This window comes from Rhipicephalus sanguineus, chromosome 1 (assembly GCF_013339695.2).
Source record: "Rhipicephalus sanguineus isolate Rsan-2018 chromosome 1, BIME_Rsan_1.4, whole genome shotgun sequence".
In the NCBI taxonomy this organism is placed as follows: Eukaryota; Metazoa; Arthropoda; class Arachnida; order Ixodida; family Ixodidae; genus Rhipicephalus; species Rhipicephalus sanguineus.
Window position 1 is genome coordinate 82634773 of NC_051176.1, and position 23194 is coordinate 82657966.

At 46.0% G+C, this 23194-nt stretch overlaps 1 protein-coding gene across 1 annotated transcript in view; it reads right to left on the reverse strand.

Moving 5' to 3' along the window:
* The window catches only part of LOC119393481 (uncharacterized), a 93756-nt gene that overhangs the window by 67786 nt on the left and 2776 nt on the right, over positions 1-23194 (reverse strand). The window contains exons 2-3 of the mRNA XM_049420264.1: positions 22261-22365; positions 9118-9165 (exon numbers count right to left, since the gene is read on the reverse strand). Of these exons, the coding sequence (XP_049276221.1) occupies positions 9118-9165; positions 22261-22365 (153 nt within the window). The remainder of the gene's footprint in view (positions 1-9117; positions 9166-22260; positions 22366-23194) is intronic.

Here is a 23194-nt window from a genome sequence, read left to right on the forward strand (position 1 = left end):
GGTATCTTGAAATAATCATTTGGGTGTGAGAAAAAATGCCTAACCCACAATTGTGTTTGTGACACTTTTGTTATGATAGCTATAAAAATTATTGAATCATTGCTTTAAGTTATATCTCATACCATTGAGTAAATCTATGTTGTGGAGGGGTTTGCAAATGTGCTAGCTCTTGAGTGCCACAATAAGAGTGAAGAAGTTATTTTAATTTGCTGTGGCCTTCAGTGGCACTCTTTCAGCGGCTTTGAAAAGAAAGTGCAACTTTGTGTTTTCTGTGAGCTTGATCCCTGCAACCAGTTCTCACACAAAGAAGGTTCAGGCACTACATTTTTTATCAGTCGGCATAAAAGATGGCATGCTCACACACCTTGAGCTTTGTTTTAGTTGTATACTTCAACAAGCTCATGGTCCTAAGTCGGGCTCGTCTTCCCAACTGACCCACATCATAAGCACTGAAGGTAAAGCCACATTTGAAAAAATGAAAGATTAAGATGATACTTGTGCCCATGAACAGCAAAAAGCAGTGTTTAAGCATTTTGTCCTTGATATCTTATAATGTGACAAATGCTGTGAAGCCTGCCACATGTCAGACGTACAGCACTCCAAACATTTTCAGAGGCATTTTTGGTCACACAGCAACTCTGAAACTGGTTTAGCACCTATAGAAGCCAAAAAGCTTACTGTGTGCACAGCATATTCACTTGTAGTAGCTCTTCCTCTACTTGCTGATGGGAAAATTCACTAGTATGAGGTCTCTTCGACTTCACTGTTGCCTTAATTGCTCAAGTGCTGCTCAATTGGTTCTTTCTCACGTTAACTCCAGCGCACTACAATAATGCTATGCAGATTCCCAGAAGCTTTAGTACAACAAACTAAGTTTGTTGCTGACAGCTATATTCATGGTTTCAAATATTGCTAGCACTCTTTCAAGAGAGGATAGTGTTGTTACTTCTCATATCTAAAAACTTATTTACAGCAAGGAACAGCATTAGGTAGTAACAAAGGCTGTATAAATCGATGAATGTGCGAGCCGAGTCTGAGAGTGACTATACAAGAGAGCACATTGATCTTCATTCAGCAAGTCAGCATCTAAGCCTCACTTTACTGAAGCAAGCTGGCTCTTTCCACACATGTGGAAAGATAGCATGAACACAGTATAAATATTTCTATATAAAAGACGTACAATGTCATTGGAGGACCATTTTAGTGCTTTATTTCTAGCACATTGTGCTGCAATAAGAAAGTAAGTGCTGCAATAATGAAAAGCCTTCTGAAAGCTTGCGCGCATACTTTATTGTTTTCTTAATTTATTAGTCTTTCGCGCCTTTTGCTTAGTGCAAAAGCATTAGAATATCAACGTGAGTAAGGGACAGATGCGAAAGCTAGTCAGAAATGACCATGGAGGCTATTGCTTGTTTATTCGAAAAATACTGTATGTGCGCGCTCCCGCCAATGTCCTCTTTCTTGTTTAATTACAACACACTCCCAGCCATGATGAACATGGTGAGCTTAGAGCGGGGAGTTCGGTGAGACAGTGTTATAAGCATGGAAGCCAAAAAAATTGAACCACCTTACGATGAGGTGCTTCAAGCTGGGCGGGGTAACCTTGTTTCACCACTTGGTGAGGGACGGCAGTTTGTCAGCAGAATCTTATGCTGTTCGAGGTTTCGGGAATGATGAGTTAGAGCCAGTGGCGTTAGGTGTTCAGGATTCCTTGCGGCATCCACTCTAGCATGGATTCGTGGTTGGTGGTTAATGTGTTCAACTTGTGGCGCTGCAGTCTGCAGTCATGTCTCGTCCACTTGGCTTCAGCATTCTTGAGGGCACATTCAAGAGATGTACCGAAGCCATTGTTGAAGATCCTAGCACGTTTCTTCTGTCAGTGCATGGAATATGAGCCAGATATGCGTCATGCCTTTCTTGTCCATCGGTACTTCCAGCATTTGCGTACACTCCTAACGTTCTCGTGCAACAAAGGCGTTAAAGGTATGTTTTTGTGACATATTTCAGTGTTGTGCCTGAACTGCTGAAGTGGCCGTCAGGCTCTTCTTTTTGTTGTGGTGTTTTTGTTGTGGGGAGTGGTAGGGTAGGGATGAGGAGAGAGGTAGAGGGCGGGGACAAGATTCTCTTTCCCCTTTTGTGTAATGGTAACTGAAGCAACTTGCTAAAGGAGGGGGGCGACAGGCACTGCAGGCATGGGAGGGGGGGCTGATACAGGCTTTGAGGGGGCGATCGCCCCTACCGCCCCCCCTCTGGATCCGCCACTGGCTGTAGCATACGTCAGCTATATGCTATAGCTGATATGTCATTTGGGTTAAACTATCCATTGAAAATGCTAGCGCTTTTTTACTGTAACATGTAAAGGAAATACTTTTATTTAACTTCACCTCCAACCGTATATCCTGTTAGTATCCCGCGATTCACCCATGGAATCATTCTTGTAAAGCGCGTTTATATTAACCAGAGATTTTTTTAATAACGCTATTATATTTGAGAAATCGAACTCACACTTTGTTGTCAGTATCTTCTACTCAATCGTGTACATAAATAAATAACGGTAGCTGATTGGGGATTCTTTATATTGCACTTCAAAGGCCAGAATAATAAACATTTTCGGCACGTCAGAATAGTCACCCATATCATGTCAGAAAGCATCATCTACAGTGTCTTTTGAAACCAAAAACAGCTTTCCCTCTTGTAGTACTTTGTTTCTACTCACTGGAAGGGTTTCAGATTTCAAAGTTGATTTTTGGGAGAGTGCACTATGCTTATCTGTCAAGCAATTGAATTGCTTAATTGACATATTTACCTTTGAAATATGATATTTCAAGGATAAATCTCAAGGGGGGGAGGCACTTGGAAGGGGTGTCGAGCCTGAATACAAGGGGGCTAGGACCCCCCTGACCTCTCTATGATTTACGCCACTGCCCTGGTTATGCAACTGGCCTTAACTACAAAGTGCCTATCCGGCATATTTGTGTCTTCTGTGGCTCATAAATTAAACTGTCTCTCTAATAACATCGGCCGTTTTAAAATTTACTAATGCAGATGAGCTCAATATGTTATCTGTACTATGAAAAGTAAAGGTGAAAATGGTTGTTGCATGCAGTTCAACAAATTAAGTCTTGCGGGAAACATGTTCCCGTACTATATATGAATATGAAGACCCCATGAGGACTTTATGTGTGCATAGCAGCATATATTATATCACAAAGATATAAGGACAATACGGCAAAAGTGATATGCACCTGCAGCTACTTTGGCTTGCACCAACATGCTCCTCATCCTTGCTTCTAGTTCTGCTTGACTCGATTAGAAGCTTCTGGAGGCACGCAGTACAGAATTGCATAGAGAGATGTGATAATCAAGTAAACAAGTTAATGAGCACAAAAATCCTTTTTGCTCATCTACACTGAGTCTGGAGGAAGGGAACTAGAAAGATAAGGATAGGATCGAAATATTGAGACACTGAAAGAGAGAAATTTAAACAGAGCACATGCCCAAATTCACTGCTGCTCACAGCACAGGCAACAATCTCCAGTGCTGTCAACAGTCACTTATGCCAGCTTGTTGGTTGCAGTAACTGCAACAAACATAGCTTTCGAGATTTAACCATAAACATATCCCTTTCAGTGCGGTGAACTGCAACAATCGTAGCTTTCGAGATTTAATCATAAACATTTCCCTTTCAGTGCGGTGGACAAGGCCTGGCACCATGCCAAGTGATTATCCCGATTTTTTGGGAGACTCGATCCCGCGAATTCTGACGAATATCCTTCAAATTGTATGGGTACATCCACAAATCTCCCGAAAAACAGCGAGCCTTCGCCCCACCACGAAACGAAAGAATAATAACAATGGATAGCAGCTAGGTCTAAAATAAAACTTTCCGCTCTTGATCGAGGCAACAGCTTTCCAGCTTTCCGTCGATTTAAAAGGAAAGGGGGGGGGGCGTTACTGGCTCTGTCTTTAATCAAAGTGGTTTTGTTGCCGCATGCACGCGTTTTTTTCCTTTTTTTTTTGTTATTTACGGTTCGGCGTGTTATGTTCAATGTAAGAACACGTACGAACTCACGGAAGCGTTTTTTTTTTTTTTTTCGCATCGTGCTGCGCGGGCCGTGCCTACCGCGTAGGCTGCTGTTTTCGGCAGAGTAGGGTGTAAACAACCTATTCTAAGAAAAGAAAACACGAAAGAAAAGGCAGCAGGCCGAGATTCGAACTCGCTACGATGCGGCGCGTACACAAGGTGCTTGACGCCCACGCACTCCGCCACAGCGCGCTACACGCATTTCAAGATGTTGAAGTTGACTTCTGTGGTCGTGGCGTCAACATACTATGTGGGCATACGTGTCAGATTACGGCAACCGCACATATTATACGATTCAATCACAACAACGCTCTAACTCGATCAACTGCATAACCCTCACTTCGCACACGTCGAGCACCTACAAGTGGGAAGCCGTTAACCGGTACTGCGCTGTGAACAACGCGAGACAGCCTAATCGATCGCGGTGATAGCAAAGCAGGACACACGATACGATACAATTTGCGTCCGATCCGACGTCCAGCGCGCCGTTACGGTCGTACGGCAGCCGGATCCGCGGTTGCTTCGTACTGAAGCACCGGATCGGACGCCTGGCAGGTGATAAAATGGGTAAATTTTTCTCAGTAGAGAGTTTTAGTGCTGGGGACCCCAAGCCACCTGCGTACGCACGCTCTTGCGTTCATTTGTACTCCCAGCCGCATCCACCGAGAATACAAAAGAGCGCAAGGGCCCGCGCGCCCCCAAGCCCGCGGGAACCCAGCACTAAAACTCTCTAGTTAACAGTCTTGCGCTAGCTCAACCAACGATCATGCATATCTACGAGCTGTGTATGATTTAATGACCAAAATATGTTTATGTTGTGTCCGGCACATTACGCTCTCGGACTTCAAAAATCGGCGTGTGAAGTGGGACCACCGAAGAGCACCAAACAGCAGTAGGCGCAGAAATTGGCTCATAACGGACCGATGTTATACCGACGAAGTTGACTGTTTAGCCGACGTCGGCAATATCGTTCGAACGACGGGCCAATAATTCCGGCTTAATTGCATGGCTCAGCCCATATTGGCTGCTGCTTGTATAACTCGGCCCAACGTGTCCGTTCCATTAGACTGGCACAGCCGATATCGGCGGCACGTTCTGAATGCTGGCCCAATGTGTCCGCTCTATTAGACTAGCACAGCCATTATTGGCGGCACGTTGTCAATGCTGGTCCAACATCGGCGTTCCATTAGAATGGCACAGCCAATATTGGCGGCACATTGTCAATTATGGGCCGTTCTTGGGCCAGGAACTGCCAGTCTATCGCCGATATCGGCCCTTCGTTCTGTGCTGCCTGGGGTGCTGCCTGGGTTGTGTCCGTGGTTGCACGCCCTGCCTGTTTAGGGTGATGTTATCAATTTGGACTTTATTCGGGAAATCACGCAATCATGACGCGAACGGCAGTAAACCGTCGAGTGTTGATATAACTTCTATAAATATAATTTCTATAAATAAAAGCGGAGTACCCAATGGGTAAGGTACAGCTCAATACATCACGAAGCTGCTGACTGCAAAAAAAAAAAAAACGACGCTTTGCCCCCGACGATTCTCCAACAGAAAACGGTCCCCTCAACCTAGTGTCAGGGCGCCAGCGACCCGTATTCTGCATCTGCAGCCTTGGAACGTCACCTGAAGCAATTAGTGCACCGGAAAAGAGCTAAAGAAGTGGGCTTGATGCTGGCTTGCTTTCGCTATTGAGTGCACATCCGCCTCCTGAGCACCAATACAATACAGCACCATTGCGAAATATTACTTCTGTTAATGACAAGTTGCCTGAACGGGATGTTCTGATGGTTTCGTTGCTGTTGTCAATGATGACTGCGATTTGTTGGCTTCTGAGAAATATATAGGCTTCGAGTGCTTGATGCGCTTAATTAAGAATGCTGTGCATGCTGACTGCAGTGGTTAAAGCCTGAATTTGAAAAATAGCTTGGCCGCTTCAGCAAAAGTGACACTTTCAAAAAGTCAAGAACGCCTTAATTTTTTAGTGCAACGCGACGCAAGTAAGTCGTCTACGGCATCGGTGATGTCAGAGGGTAGCACGCAGGCGACGTACACCAACCGTCAGGATAACGTCTTTTTGGGCTAGTTGGTGTTAGCTACATATATCGTAGTCGCGCAAAAGTTCGAAAAAGAAAGGAAATAGAAGAAAAGAAAAGATAGACAGGTGCTACCTAGTGACACCGCCTGTCTTTTTTTTTCTTGCCTTCTCTTTCATTTATTGTTCAAACTTCGCGCTACTACAAAATGCTTTGTATCTACCTCACTGTCGGCAAATTGATTCCCAACTCCGCAAAACAACTCGGGAATTTTTTTAGCCCAAAAGCGCAGCGATGACAAGAGAGACCTAATCTTGGCGTCGTCTTTGTGAGCAGGAGAAGTTCAGTGACAAGTTTGGCTATGTTCGAAAAAACGTAAACGTTTCTGGGTCACCACCCAGGAACTCGGTTTAGCGCAACCGAGAAATACGCACATTGACAGCATGAGAGCAGGGAGTAGGCTGTCGTTTTTTAGCAAGAAAAAAAATTAAGTCAGCTTCGCACTAGTGGTGCCAAGCCTGAAGAAAGTGCGGAGCTGGGCGATCTTCTTTGTTTGTCTTTATTTTTTTCTTTTTGTTTCGCCTTCTCTTTCTTTCTCATTTTCTCTTTCCCTCTGTTTTTAATATCTTTTTTGTCTCTGTTTATTGATCTCTCTCTCTCTCTCTCTCTCTCTCTCTCTCTCTATATATATATATATATATATATATATATATATATATATATATATATTCTTTTTATTTCTTGCTCCTTCAATTTTTCTTTATGTCTCCTCCTCTTGTTGCCTTTATATGTTTCTATGTTATATGTTAGTGTGCCTGGATTGCCGAGTGGTTACGGTGCTCGTCTTCGGATCGCGGGTACGCGAGTTCGAATCCTGCCCCATCAAGAAACTTTTATCGCAGAGAATTTCTCTCTTTCTGCTTCTTTCTATCACTTTCTTTCTTTATCTCTCTCTCTGTCTCTCTTTATTTCTGTAGTCGTTCTCTCACCCATCAGATTTATGTCGTCCCACGACAAACAAATCGGCGCACGTGTTCTGGGAGGGAGCAGAAGACGAAGATAGCGCGCGCCTGTTCGTGATGGTGATAGTTTTTTTTTTCGCGGAATACGATGGACGGCTGGCATAAGCAGCTCCGTTGTCAATAACAGATCTGCCACGCGGTGGCGACTCAACCCCTTGTTGGTGTCGTTGCCTCGCTAGAAAGGAAGAGCGACGTTGAGGTACAATAACCGCGAGTGCGGCTTACCGAAAAGGGGCGGGGGGATTTCTCCCTGAATTGCTTAAGGTAGGCCACCACCTTCGAAAACGGAAAAAAGTTTTTTTTCTTGGATTTACCATTTTCACGCTGCCTGTCTCTTCAAGAATAGTTAACAAAAAGAATTATGTAGGCACCTTGAGCCGTACAAAAGTTAGGACCATTTTTTCAACCCCTCGTAGAAGCATCCGAAACCAAAACTGAAGTTTTCTGACTGCACAACACCTGCCATGTCGTCATAAATTTCTCTTCATATACATATTACGTAATGCTAAGTTATTTAAGTATGTTTCCAAAGCTTGTGGGACATGATGTTTTCGGTTTATTTTTAAATTTTCCCTACACGGCTCCGGCACTCTGTTGTTTAAGTTTTCACTTGGCTGTCTGTGTTTTTTTCTTTTGAATCTTATTTTCTTACGCCATTTCGAGCTCTAGCCATTTCGAGTTATAGCCTCTGAAGGAGAATGTTATAGTACCCCATAAAGTATGGCGAAGTGTAGGACGAAAAAAAGCATGAACGAAAGTTAGAGAATCGATAAACAAAGCGTGGATCCGCTGTGGAGCACGTGGATTAGAGTCAGATGAAGACACGAGATGAGCTAGAAATACAATACGTGCTTCAGCTCGCTCAAAATGATATTGTGCCGCTTCAAAGGAGGTTCTAAGCTATGAGCCTGCTGAATTCAGACATATTGAATGAACGTTTCTTTATTACAGGGACGTTCACTTCAAATCTTTAAAGCCTTTTTTCTCAAAACGTAATTTTTTGCCTCCTACAGTCACGCAAACAGCGATACCTTTTCTTCTCATAAATATTTTCACATAAAATTGTGCCTGCTATTTCTTTATAAATGGAACTGTGCACTCAAGCAGAATTATTGAAAACGAGTGGTAACTTTTGGTACTATGGCCAATTGTGCGCAAAACAATCCTGTGAAATGTGAACTTCATCAGTCTTTTTATGATAACGCACCTTAGCTTAGCGATGTGGTGATCGTGGAGGTTAGATGCACAGGACATTGTCCTCACTACATACCTGCCAAATCGCTTTTGAATCACGCCAACCATTTTGTAGTTAGGACTGTTGGCACAACGTGCATAGTTTGGCATGTTTTGACTTTTATAAAATCCGTTTTTTACATTTTTAGTAATTTCATCGTTTTAAAGTTTAAATTTACATAAGCCCTGCAAGCCAAAACCATAATTATAACTTTTGGAGTACAACTGCAAAAAGTTTTTAGAAGGTGGTGACCTACCCAAAAGAAGGCGTGTCCGTCATGGGTATGGGAATTTAATTTTTAGAAAAAGAGAGAGAAAGTAGTGATGGTACGGTACACACTACAGAATTCTCTTGCTTCAAATGTCGCAGCATGCGCAGTTAGAAAACAAAGCTATGATACCACAATCCGATTTAGACGTCGTAATGGCAAGCAAGCTCGTGAATTCTTCGGTGACGAATTCATCGCTGTCGAGCAGGCTGTAAAACAAAGCTGTAGAAGAAGATAATTCTCCCAGTGCACAACGCATTCATAGCGGAGTGGTCAACCATGCGATCTGAAGATATCTTTACTCTTCCGAATTAGGAATTAGGAGCAGAAAAAGAAGAAAATATCTTAAAGACCAAAGGTGGTATTGTTTAAACAGAGGGCGTATGATATATAAAAAAAACGTTTCTTAGTATTGCTTACTGACATTGTGCGGTATACCTCATTATAAAAGGAAGCACGAGAAATTTTCTTACCACATACTTCAGGATCTTCGTCTTGAGAACCAGCAATCCAGAAAATAGCTTTAAGGAGAAAGTAATTCAAAATGTGTATTAGTCACTAAAAAAGGATCCATGGCAGGGCGTAGACAAGGGGGGCGGTTAGGGGGTTCAACCCCCCCCCCCCTGAAAACTTTCAATTTTGCTTGCGTATACATACACGCACACATACAAACGCACGCCCGAACATACATAAAGTATGGCTGAAGGCCCCCCCGAAAAAAATTTCTGGCTACGCCCCTGGTCTATGGCGTACTAGATTGTGATTTGTTTGTTGCAAATAAATTCATAATATATGATGTGTGTGCGGTACTTTCAAAAATTAATTTACCATTATCTATATTGTCACGTGGTCGTGACGTCGACGAAGGCAGCAGTCAGCACGTCACAGATGAAACTCTTTATTTGGCCGAACTTGTGGCCGGGAAACTGAAAGGCAAACTACAGCAATAAACTGATAGCGGCGAGCAGAGCGTCGACCATCGATTAACTGACAAGCGGTGAAGCGCGTCGGCATTTATACATGTTGCGTCGAATATTCCAGCGTTGTCGCTGGTTGTCGCGCAAGTGCTAGAATAAGTTCCAGTGTTCGCGTCTTGCGCGCAATCTTAACAAAACGATCTACAATAATCGGGAAGCTTCTCGAACAATGAGGCGCCGTTTGCGCTGAGCGTTGCTGACAGTCTTTGTGGGCGAAAACCGAATGCAGCAAAAGTGATAATAAGAAACGCACGTGGCAATATGTAATGTTTAAAAACACGAATAATTCAAATTTCTCCGCATAATCGCATCGTGAACACATCGAACCTAGAAAAGAAATGCTGTGGATTTCATTTTACTCATATTTCCTTTATTATATTAAATCCGAAATTTGCGATTGCGACTCCTGGGTTAATCAACGGCCGACAGTCAGTCATTCCCACAATTTTTCATATGCACATTTTCCTGATGCAAGGAAATACAAAACACTAAAAACGATTGAAAAGTTATCTGATTTTGTGAAGGAAAACGAACGGATTTGAAGAAGTATGGAGACTGAAAGTCAGTGGTGACTATTTGGGTCCAGGTAGCTCCTACTAGGATGAGAGTAGTGTGCCCTTTGCTCCCGATTGCTTTCAGTATCGCGCGTTCGTACTTCTTGCGCCTGTTCTGCGTTGCAACCTTCCCTAGAACACAGTTGGCGGGCGGAATCCGCATGGCGTCTTTTCTCGTCTGTCTTGCGTTCGTCAGTGTCTTGAAGGCCTCATCGTATGGCACAAAACGTAAGCAGCATAAGTCATTCGGCCAAGCCTTCAGAAAAAATCTCCTTAGAGTGAATGTTAGTCACTTAACATCACTGAAGTTGAAGTAATCTCCAGTTACAGAGACGCGAATCATGTTGGCATGTTGTTACGCGTACGAGCTTTATTTTCATCGCGACCATGCATCACTAAACAAGTGCTTTCACTGAGGGCAGGCCACGTCAGGTGTATGAAAACCATGATTAGCACGAGAACAAACAGTGCTAGACACGGCAAAGTGATAGAATGACAGACATGGCGCTGTCGTTCTAGCATTCACGTGTCTGGCGATGTTTTCTCCCGTGTAATGGTGCACTCCTGCACCATTACACGGAAGCAAACAATGTCAAATGTTCCGATAAAATTGCGCGCACGAAGCAATTGGTTGAATTGATTGTGGAAGTAATACGAGTATCAGCGATGGCGCTGGAATGATTGATCGCGCACGTATAAAAGCTGACGATTATCGCTCCCGACGCTCATGCTTTGCGTTATCATTCTATTGTGAGTGTTACTTTCATGTACTTTGAGTGCTACTTTTTTCGGGAACATGTGCACCAATAAGTATCTCACTCTTTACTAGTTTCACTGCTTGATTCCTCACCGTCACAACCACGTTACATTTGGTGGAGGTGCTTGTCCGTTCATGTGTCGGAAACCCGCGTCACGCTGTAACCAAGCCCACGCCACGAAGACATCCACACCATCCTGATTCTCGAATTAGCCGTATGTCAGAAGGATTGCAACCGGAGTACTGACCCCTGCGCAATACTGTCCCTGCTAGGCACTAGATTACATAGAAGTTGAAGGACTCTGCTCCATCGACCTGCGCAAAACCATAAGGGGCGTTGTGCGCAAAGAACTCCGTCCTATGTTCTCGTCGTCTCAGCCTCAACTGGATTACATCGCAGATATTATTCGCGAAGAAATCGAGTAAACACTTGGAGTTCCTGAACCGCCGCGACTTAAGCCGGAGTCAATGTGCCTTGCCGCTGCCGCACGCCGCGTTATCCCGTCGCATCGCCTGCACCAATGTTACACACTGCCAGGGTTTCCTTCGGGTGGATTTGAAAAGAAGCCAGAGCTCAAGCTAATAAGTAGCCGAGGTAGCCATGTAGGGTTGCCACCTTTTACCGAAAAAAAAACCGGCCCTTCGGGGGGGGGGGGGGGTAGTTAACAGGAGATTAAAATAATGTTGAACAATAGACGCTATGTCAATTCTTCGGCATGCATTGCCATTTAATGTAACATTGCTTTCATTGAGCCAAATAAACCTAATGCACAAACAAAAGCAGCACACTCAGCTAACCATGCAACTAGCCTAATTGCTGACATAAAAGTACCCGTGATTGGAATGAAGCTTCGCTTATTAGTCTGAATGTGCTGCACTGAAAAGGAACCACAATGCTTCGTCCATAAAAAAAAGCTCTTCTTTGCGTCTGAATCCAACAGGCCAGTGGCGTTATAGTTAAGGAACGTTAAAATGTGCCTATTCCACAAAAATGTCGGATATGCATGTACCATACACGCGCAATAATATGCTCTATTCCAACGATCGCTAGACTTGAAGGGATCCCAGAAAGTGGTTGACTAATAGCGTAAGAGTTTTGGTGATTGACGATAAATATTTACCGTCGTAGTTGTTAAACTACGCGGTCGGGGACTGACCGCCGGTCAGTCCCCGACCGCGCAGGTGGAATTCCTCAGTCAACACGTGCGGTCAACACGGAGAAGAGTAAAAAAAAAGAATACTCGGGATACGATGAGCAAAAAACCGGCCAATGATGGCCGGTCTTAGGTGCAAACCGGCGACCGGCCCCTTGTCTAAAAAACCGGCCCGGCCGGTCCAAAACCGGGCAGGTGGCAACCCTATAGCCATGCCATTTGATTTTTTACAACATTTGTCACCAAATAGGACAGAAGCGGCATTATGAGCACAGTGTTTATTATTGAACAATGAATATTATTTTGAATAAGCAAGACCAAAGAATTAAGACCACAACTTTTTGAGTATTTCTGTGTCTTCCGGCCACAGATAAGTTACAAATAAATGAATAAAATATAATAAATCCAGTACACGTGCATATAGATTATGCGGAATAGATAGCGTTCTTGCTAGATACAGGAAAATTTTGGAACATTCCAGCCAAAAATCACTAGGAACAATAAACGTTGAAAGCGACACTAAAGGAAAATACTAAGCCATCGTTGACTGTTGCAATAGCTTTCCAGCAACCTGGTAGCGCTAGTTCCACGCGAAGGATATATTTACCTTGAAACAAAATTCCGTTTTAGTGGCCCTCATACCATTAACGCCGTTCAAACCACCCGCTTCCCAGAACGGCCTTGAGGCGAAGCATTCGCCCGACAGCTGGCGCTGCGACACAGCGCAGGATAAAATCACTGTAAGGTGAAAAGTACCGCATCCGTTCTCTCTTCGCCGCCGCGCCCTTTCGGCGGCTTCGCCACATAAACGGTCCAGCTCGCTCGCATCGCTATTGTCTCCCGGCCGCCGACGCACGGCGCTTTGGATGGCGATTGTTTTTATAGCCTCAGAAAAGCGTGCAGGAACATTACGACACCCCGTATCGTTTTGACACTTCATCGTAAGCCTGTCGAGGCATCCGAGAAGGTCCGGGTGCTGCGCTTTTGGTTACAGCAACCGGCGGGAAACGGCCAAAGCCCTCTTTGGTATTCCCAGCGGGGAAAAGGATGCCAAGCGACGGGGAATGTGGCTGCGCAGAATACGGCGGGAAAAATTTGTTGCCACGACTGATACCCGCCTTTGTGATGCAAACGTTTTCTTGAGAATTCGCAAATGTTGTTTCGGGGAATGCTTGCGTCTCCCCTGCACTAGTTCAGCTTGTTTTGCGTGGTTGTCGCAGAAAGTTCATGCACAATAACATTGCCGGGCAGCTCTTAAGTATGTTTGGAGTAAAATTGGCGCCTTGGGGCTCACATAGAACGATCAGCGCGCCATGAAAACCGACTGCTACAGGTTGGTATTGCGTGACGTGACTGTATGACGAACATAAATAACAGCTGGTAACATGAAAAAAATGGCACGCATGTCATGTAAGGCATGATTTACATGCCATGCTCATGATGCACTCGCGGCCGGTTCTCTGGCTTGATATGTACCAAAATCGGTATTGCATGACGTGACTGTACGACGAACATAAATAACAGGTGGTAACATGAAAATAACGGCACGCACGTCATGTAAGGCATTATATACATGTTACCACCTGTCACTAACGTTCGTCATACAGAAATATCTCGTCATATCAATTTAGGTGTATATGCATTTCATTAAACGACCGCGAGCGCCCCGAGAGCATGTCATGTAAATGATGTTTTACATGGTATGCCTGTCATGATTTGCACGTTATAACCAGTAACATGTGTTCGTCATACACTCTTGTCACGCCATACCAATTTTGGTGTGTATCAAGCTAGCGAAGCGGACGCGAGCGCACCATGAGCGTGGCATCTAAATCATGCCGTACTGTCATGTTATGCCATACCAAATTTCGTGTATATCGCATGAACGAAAAGGCCGTGAGAGCACAAAGTCGTGGGCGGATAGATAGATAGATAGATAGATAGATAGATAGATAGATAGATAGATAGATAGATAGATAGATAGATAGATAGATAGATAGATAGATAGATACGTTCAAAGTGGCAGAAGTTCGCTAGGAAATGCTTTGCATTTAATTACTACCCACAGCCGAACGCGTAAATGCCGCGCAGTTCGCATTTATTTATCGCGCTAGTACGCGTGCGCGCGCGTGTAGGCAAGTGAAAACTGCCGCTATTTCTTTCCTAATCAGTTACAGAACAACGGTATGCTTCATTCGGGGCTGCAAAAGCGCACGCAACGCGTAAAAAATTTGTTACTCCGCGTGAAATCAACACCGCGCAGCCGCAGCTTCGGCCGCGATGGTCCAAATATGGCGGCGGGTAGGACGGTCCCGGTACTTTTCCCGTTCCAGTGACTTTAGCGCAGGACACCTAGCACATGTCAGACCCAGCTGTTGGATCGGCCTGGCAATCCCGGCCGCGGCGGCTGCATTTTCGATGGAGGCCAAAATGTTAGAGGCCCGTGTACTTCGATTTAGGTGCACGTTAAAGAACCCCAAGTGGTCGAAATTTCCTGAGCCCTCCACTACGGCGTCTCTCATAACCATATCGTGGTTTTGGGACGTTAAACCCCAGATATTATTACGATATCCTTTTTCGAATTGGCGAAGAACCCACTACGCGTCTGTAAGGCAACACGCGCACTTTCGCAGCTGCACACTTTGTCGATGCAGCGTCACGAACTATATTCTCATCTCCCTACCTTACCATCGTCATTCATCACTCTTTCGCTCCCCTGTCCCCCCTCCCCAGTGTAGAGTAGCAGGCCAGAGCAAACTATAGCTCAGGCCGACCTCTCTGTCTTTCTGTAAATAAATTCTCTCTCTCTCTCTCTCTCTCTGTTCCTGATAATTCTGATTATTTATGCATGAGCGCTTTGTCATGGGTGGGCCTTTAAACCATCCACTCATTGTGCAAATGACATGTTCTGACGCCTGGTGCAATTCTACTCTTGTGCCGGGCGTAATATTACATGCGTTTACCGTTTCGTGACCGCGAAAAAAAAAATCAGTTGCTGTTGCGTAGTCCAGGAAATAAATTTTCCATAAGAGGAGTCGACGTGGAAGTCACCGAGGCTTAATTCAGAGCGAGAATTGTAAATCATCGCAACCCGGGCGCTTTGGAGGCCAGGCGGATCAAGAACACCACGGCGGTGGTGGTGCTTTTCGAGGGCATGAGGGTGCCCAACTACGTGGCATGCGGCGCAAGCATATTTCGGTGCACGCTCTACCGACACCACACGGAAGTCTGCTACGAGTGTGGAGAACTGGGACATCGGGCTGACGTGTGTCCCAACCCGGGAAGCAAGTGGTGCCGCACCTGCGGCAAACGATCGCCGACGGAAGATCACCGGTGCGACCCGAAGTGCACTTTGTGCGGTGGCCCGCACCCTACGGCGGCCAAGGAGTGCAGGGACAAATCTCAAGTTCCATATATCGTAAGAACACGACGGAGGCAACAGAGGCGACGCGACGCGACGAGGAGCTGCAGGGGTTTCATCGGTCACGTGACTCGACCAACGTCAGCACGGCGGGTGGCAGGAGCCGCTCGCGTACGCCAGCTCTGCAGGAGCGCAGCACCGAGAGGAGCCGCTCACGCACGCTAGCAGCGCGGAAGCGCGACGCTACAAGGGGCCGCTCTCGATCCAGAGGGTGCTCAGCGCCCAGCGTGAGAATCTAGGAGGAGCCTACCTGGGCGGATCGTGTCAAAGGGACGACGAAGAGGGAGCAGCAGAGACCAAAGGAGGTAACGTGGTCGGCTTCGCCAGAGCATGGTACTAGGTCGCACGTAGATGCATTGCTTAAGGAAGTTAAGGAGCTTAGAGAGGAGGTACGCCGCCTCAAAGCCGTCAGGCAAACCCCAAGCCTTGTGAAATAGAGGCGAGCAACCAGTCGCCAGAGGTAGTCGAACAGGTACCCCGCGTAGGTCTCACTAAAGCAAAGCGTAAGGCGCCTCTACCTGTAGAGGAGAGCGACTCGGAAGCATCTGAGGGAGAGGCTCAGCAAAGAAAGATGTTGGAGGAACTACCCAGGATAAGTAGAGAAAATCAGGAAAGTGTAAAGCTTTTGTTGCAAAGAGTAACGGTACTGGAGGAAAAGGCGGCGATTAGGGCCAAAGCCAAGGTCCGAACGCAGAGAAAGACAATGAATCACTCCGATGTTGCTCCGGGTGCGGAGCAAGGCATGGTATAATGTAGCATCATGGAGGGCGATCAAAAAGAGCTGGTAATCTGGCAGTGGAACTGCGCTAGTTTTCAAAGGCGCAAGGCTCCACTGCGGCAATTTTTGGAGATTCAGGTGGAAAAGCCGCAGTTATTGTTATTACAGGAGACACTATGTGATGTCCCTACCCTTCCTGGTTTAAAACTGTGTCGGTCAGGAACGAGGGAGGAAGAGGACTAGCCACGATGATCAGCAAAAAGTTAGCCTATATTGAACACCAAATTCAATCCGGACGGGGTAAGATGGAGGTCCTTTTCGTGGAGGTTATACCGCACGGATGGCTCAAGCAGAGCGTCTTTGTACTTAATGTGTATAGCCCGCCGTCGGATCATAGACAGACGTTTAACTCTCTGCTTAGGAAGGCGACGTCGATAGCCAAGCTCTCTCCACTGATAGTTGCCGGGGACTTTAACGCCCCTCATAATGCATGGGGCTATGCGAGACAGACGGTAAAAGGAGAGAACCTGGTGAGGATCCTGGATGATCTCGCGTTTACTGTAATCAAGGACCCAGGGTTCCCCACTAGGCTGGGCACGTCGGTTGCTCGAGACACAACGCCTGACTTGGCATGTGTGAGGAACGTAGGTAACGTCAAGTGGGCCAATAAACATGAGAACCTGGGCAGTGACCACTTCATAGCAGCGATAACTTTACAGGTCGACGCCAAACCGACAAGGGTATTTCGAGTCACGGACTGGGACCAGTTTAGGACAATTAGGAAGGAGCGCACGGACACATATTCCTCGTTCAGCGAGGTTATCGCCTCGCTCAAGGAGGATGTAGAGAGGGCTACTAAGGTAGTACAAACGGAAGCGGAAGTCCCAAGGATGGACCCGCACCCAGCGCACCTGTTGGAGGCCTAATCCTCGATTCTGACGAGGTGGAAAACACAACGGCTAAACCGCAGGCTAAGAAAAAAGGTTGCGGAGCTTAATAGAGAGATAGAGAGATATTGCGCGGAGCTCAACAGGCTACAGTGGGACGAGGTATGCGCGGCAGTAGACGGGTCCATGCGCACAGGAGGGAAGTGGAACCTCTTAAAACACCTCCTGGGTGACGCGCAGACTAAGGGGAATCAAAGGCAAACACTCAGTAAAGTCATCCACAGGCACAAGCAGGAGGGAGGTACTGAACAATCTTTTTTGAATGCGGTCGCGGATAAATAGCTCCCCATAGGGCCGACGCAGGACGAGGATTATCCGCAGATCGAGTGCGCGACGGTGAAGGATCTGGACGCGCCCTTCACCGAATCGGAGATAAGGGTGGTGCTGCACAATTTAAATAGCAGATCGGCTCCGGGGCCGGATAAGGTTTCTAACAGACGATTACGGAACTTGGACGATAAGGCAGTGGAACTACTAACTGAGGAGATCAACAGAGTATGGGAGGAAGTAGATGTGCCCGACGAATGGAAAGCGGCCTCGGTGATATTGATTCCAAAACCTGGAAAACCCCTTGATTTGGACAACATGAGACCGATATCGCTAACTTCGTGCATAGGCAAGGTAGCAGAACACGCGATTTTGAACAGGGTTTCCGGGTATATAGAGGGTATGGGCCTATTTCCACATAATATGATGGGTTTCCGGCACGGGCTATCTACGCAAGATGTTATGCTAATGCTGAAGAAGCAAATCTTTGATAGCGGCACTCGAGACGAGAGGGGGATTCTAGCCATGGATCTCACTAAGGCGTTTGACACAGTGTTCCATCGATACATACTGCAGGCCACGGCGGGCATGGGCCTGGGAGTCGAATTCCAGGCCTTTGTCAGGTCGTTTCTCATGAACAGAACTGCTACTATTCAAGCGGAGCGGATTCGGTCGAGCGAATACAAATTGGGACCTCGGGGTACCCCCCAGGGTTCAGTTATCTCACCGCTTCTCTTCAACATAGTCATGAAGGGTCTTTCAGACAGGCTGGGTGGCCTCCGGGGCATAGGTCACGCACGTTACGTGGATGACATCACGATTTTGCGCCCAGGGGGTTCCCTAGCGGACATCGAGCAAGCTTTACAAGCGGCCTTGGACGAGACGGAGACCTACCTCGGGGAAGCGGGTCTGAAGGTGTCTCCGAGTAAGTCGGAGCTGTTACTTTACAGACCGGCAAGGCAAGGAGTTAGAGGTCTAACACCTTTAAACCAGCTCCCCGTGGCATTATATGCGAGTGCTCAGAAAATTCCTAGAGTCGACTCAGTGAAAATCCTAGGCCTGCTCATAGACGCCAGGGGCTGTAATGCCAAAACAATTACCCACGTTACAGACAAGACAGAGAATATGCTAAAGTTAATCGCTACGGTGTCCAACCGAAAGAAGGGGTTAAGTGAGGACAACCTCCTTAGGATGTACCACGCGTTTCTCATGAGCTATAATAACTATGTGGCGTCAGCTCTAATATGGACTAAAACAGAGAAAAGGAAGTTAAATACGCTCATGCGTAAGAGCATCAAGAAAGTCCTAGGCTTGCCTATTTTCACGAGCTCCGACAGGCTAGATCAACTCGGGATGCACACCTGCGACCTAAGTTGGAATAACCACATTTCCAACGTATGTAACTCCTCCTTCAAAAAACTTTGCATCCTCAGGCACAAACTAAAGCACGCTCCTCATGATACTAGAATGCTAGCCTACACTTCACTCATCCGACCGAAACTAGAATATGTATGCATCGTATGGGATCCCTACACAAAAACTAACATTAATGCTCTAGAGATGATTAAACGCAGAGCAGTTAGGTTCATTTTTTCTAAATATAGAATAACTGACTCTCCCACTAGCCTAATGAAAGAACATAATATCCAGACACTTCAGCTTCGAAGGAAAATACACAGGTTAAAATTTCTTTTCCAACTTAAAAACAACTCTTTCTCTCTCAACCCACAAGCTTATGTGACACCGCTTGCAGCACGACGAACACGGCATCGTCACGAATTCTCTTTAACACCATATAAGACCAGAACTAACCTTTTCAAATTTTCATTCTTTCCGCGCACTATAACCGATTGGAATAACCTGCATTTATCACAACTAATAAGCGCAGATTCCATTGAACGTATATCTACTTGATGTTTCGCCACTGGCGTGTTGACCAATCATTCTTTTCTTATTTATAGTGTTCCTTTTTTTTCAGTATTTCAAGTGTCTTGCGGGGATATAAGCAAATGTTTATCTGCATGCAATGTGTTCTTACTACTGTTATTTGCTTCTGACGTCATTTTTATTGACAATGTTTTTGTAATTATTCAGTGTTGTGACTTACTTGGCTGTGACTTTCATCTTTCGTTTTTTTTTTCTGATTGCTATTGATGCATATGTATTCATGTATCTGCCCTCCTGCTTGGACCCAAATAGGGTCTGCAGTATTTTATAAATAAATAAATAAATAAATAAAAATAAATAACATAGACGAGATAATAGAGGCGCAGGTCACTGCCCAGGTGGTTAGGCTATCGTCGACAAAGGCTGGCAGGAGGATCCTTGACGAGGTTGGCATGGCTTCTACGTTCATGGAGGAACGGCGGACAACACTGAGTCAGGAAACGAGGGCGACCTACATGGTGGGGCCCTTCCCGCGAAACGTACATCCGCAGTGTAACGAGGGTCGACGTAAAGCCCGTGCACGAGCCATCTTGAGGAGAGTTAAAGATGACATGGACTCCGCCGTCTTTGTCGATGCAGCGCAGTACGGGAACAGGAGAATGTTTGCGTTGTCGGTTTTAGACGGGCGGGGGGAGCTTCGCTCCTCCGCCTCAGTAAGGGCGGCCACCCCGGGTATAGCGGAGAAAATTGCGGTAGCGCTGGCCTTGTCTGACCCAGAGCGTTCCTACATTTACACCGACTCGAGGGAGGCAATCAGAGCTTTCGAATCGGGCAACCTCGCTCGAGAGGCGGCCTCCATTCTAGATAAGAGGGCTTGTCCCGGTTCTCATTTTATCACTTGGTTCCCTGCACACATGGGGAAGAACGTTCTCGAGGGCTTCCCAAACCTCAACGAGCTGGTCCACGATCATGGGCGAGAACTCACGCGCCGCGACGGTCTGCAGGCTCCGGAGGGGCAGGAAGGGACTCAGCAGAATGATCCACTTCTGACATTTAATAAGGTCACTAAACACTACCAACTTGGCAGGAGAGTCTATCCTCTTCCTCACCCGAAGCTCAGCAGAGCTCAGTCAGCTACTCTGAGAATGTTGCAGACGGGGTCTTTCCCGTCGCGGGGCATTCTCAGTAAGATGTACTCGGACATTGACCCTGGTTGCCCCGACTGCAGTGAAACCTTTTGCTCCATGGCTTACATGCTCTGGCGATGTCCCGCGTTGCCTAAAACCCTTCTCTGCAGCGAAGCCGAATGGGAGGAGGCCATCAGAAGCACGACACTCCGAAAGCAAGCCCAGGCTATCCAGAGGGCCCAGGAAAGGGCGGAGCGTCACGGCGTTCTGTCCTCTACGTGGGCGCGGCCAGCGGTTATAACGGCCTGTTTGTTATATGTCTGCTTGTCTGCCACAAAAACAAATTGATACTGAAGTGTAGGATATGAAATGATAGAGGAAGAACTGTTCTTTCCAACAGTATTAAATTTAAAGAAGAGATTTATTCTGAACATTATCAAAAAAATATCACAACGAAGAAAAATGTTGCAAGAAGAAATAAAGTTCGTAAAAACATCAATGCAACTCTTCTCACGTAAACATGTCGTCAAACAAGTGCCGTCAAGCAGACAGCTGGTGCGGGAAAACCTCCCCACTTGATCAGAACTACAACGCAGGTGTGACTTTAAACTTTTGTTTTCGGCTCGCTTCGGGCGCTTCCGAAGCTGCCGATGTTCCCTCCTGATCCCTCGTACCACGTCACACCGACGGAGGCGCCAGCTTTCCCAGTGGTTAAGCTTATATCAAATATTCACGTCAATGCCACCTGGTTTCTTCTTCTGCTTCCGATGGAACCCCGCAAGCTGGTATTGGCGGAACAAAGGCGTGATTTAAATATTCAATTATGGTGCCGCTTCAAGCATTATCACAAGAGAAATCTTGATAACGTGAAGTGAAGGTGTGTGCGTTTCAGAAAATAGTAAACTTTTAACGCGGAGCTGATTAGGCTTGAGTTACAGCCCTGCCGGGAGACCGCTCAAAACTCGCCGCAGCTGTGAAATACGAAGTGGACGCATAGCATAGCCATATGTATATTATACGATAGCGAAAGAAAAGTGGGGGTGAGGAGGTGTGATAAGAGGGCGAGGAAGATGTAAAGGAGGAGGGAGAGCGTAAAAGATAACATAGCCATGTATAGTATAGCAAGGGGTGAGAAATGGAAGCGAGGGTGGGGAGGAATGGTGAGAGAGTGAGGAGGAGGGAAACGAGAATGGAGGGTATAGCATAGTATAACGGAGGCGAGTGGAGGAGGAAGGCGAGTTGGAGGTTGGCGACATGCAGGTGGTCAGGCTGAGTGGAAGAGTAGCGGCGCAGATGGTAGGGCGCAGCCGGGCGTGGGAGAAGCCACTGCGCAGCCGCGCCGAGCGCAGGTGATGTGTTGACGTCATCAGCTTTCGCGATGTTAAGTCTACCCGCGGCTACACAGAGGGACCTCCTGTTCCCTGCACAGCACCACACCCAGGTCTTCAAGGCAGTTCTTCACTTCCTTGGGGACACTGGACTGGACAACCGGCTAAAGAAGCCATCCGCCGCGTCCTCGGTCATGGACGCCATTCTCCACTCCTCTTCACATCTTTATTACCCTCTCCCCATTCCCCTACAGACTCTGAGCCGTGCTCTCAACTAGGGCTTCAGAAGTTGCGTACTTTCCTCAACATCTCCTCCTCCTTCTCAGTGAAGCTGGTCCCTCAGCTCTGCTGTACATTGGCCTTTACGACGTTATGTCAGTTAAAACCAGGCTTATTTTTTAATAAATCCGAAGCGTCTTCGTTTTGCCTTTAAGTCAGATAATGTGAGAGATATGAACGAGCAGAACTTAGCAACTTACCTTGCCACTGCCTGCAGTCATAAACTCCATCGCAGACCTTGAAACTTGGAACCAACAGACCGTTATCACTGCACGTCATGTCTTTCTCTTCATACGATGCTGCAACTTCTCAGGTAGTGTGGAAGGAATGAAATAAAAACGAGGGAAAACATAATATTGGTCTACAGCTCGTCGGCAAGAATTCTTGCGGCAGTCGATTCGTGAGGCAATACATTCCTTTAATGAAGCCATTTAATGATTACTTGGAAAAGTGTTGCAGGGTCCCTTTTACAGAGAGAGATATAAACAGATCTCTCTATACGAATGTTTATGAGCTATACACATACTGCATGTCAGCAGTGTCAAAGTAATTTATCATTGCCTGAAACTGCACGCATAAAACCCTAGTTATTTGTGAGATAGTAAGGAAGAGATTGAGCTGCAGCTATACTTGCCCACATAATCCGTGAACCATATAAACTTCGATTATGGAACGCGCCTGCTTGCTTTTACTTTTTATTACAACTTCTGGATCATAAAAATGTGGCTAATATGCGCATTTTATAGAGTGTTAAGCAAAAAATCCACCCTGCCCTTTATTTGATCATTTTCCTTGCGTTTGCTAATTTTTGAACTTCATAGACTTAAAAACACGTATAGCGCCCTGTAGGCAACGAAAATTACTGGTGTAATCGCTTATTAAATAATTAACGTACGCTAGCGAAATATTATGTATGTATGTATGTATGTATGTATGTATGTATGTATGTATGTATGTATGTATGTATGTATGTATGTATGTATGTATGTATGTATGTATGTATGTATGTATGTATGTATGTATGTATGTATGTATGTATGTATGTATGTATGTATGTATGTATGTATGTATGTATGTATGTCTATGAAGCCGCCTACATCTGGGCGGTCTCGTGGTCGCCTCCTTAACATGGTA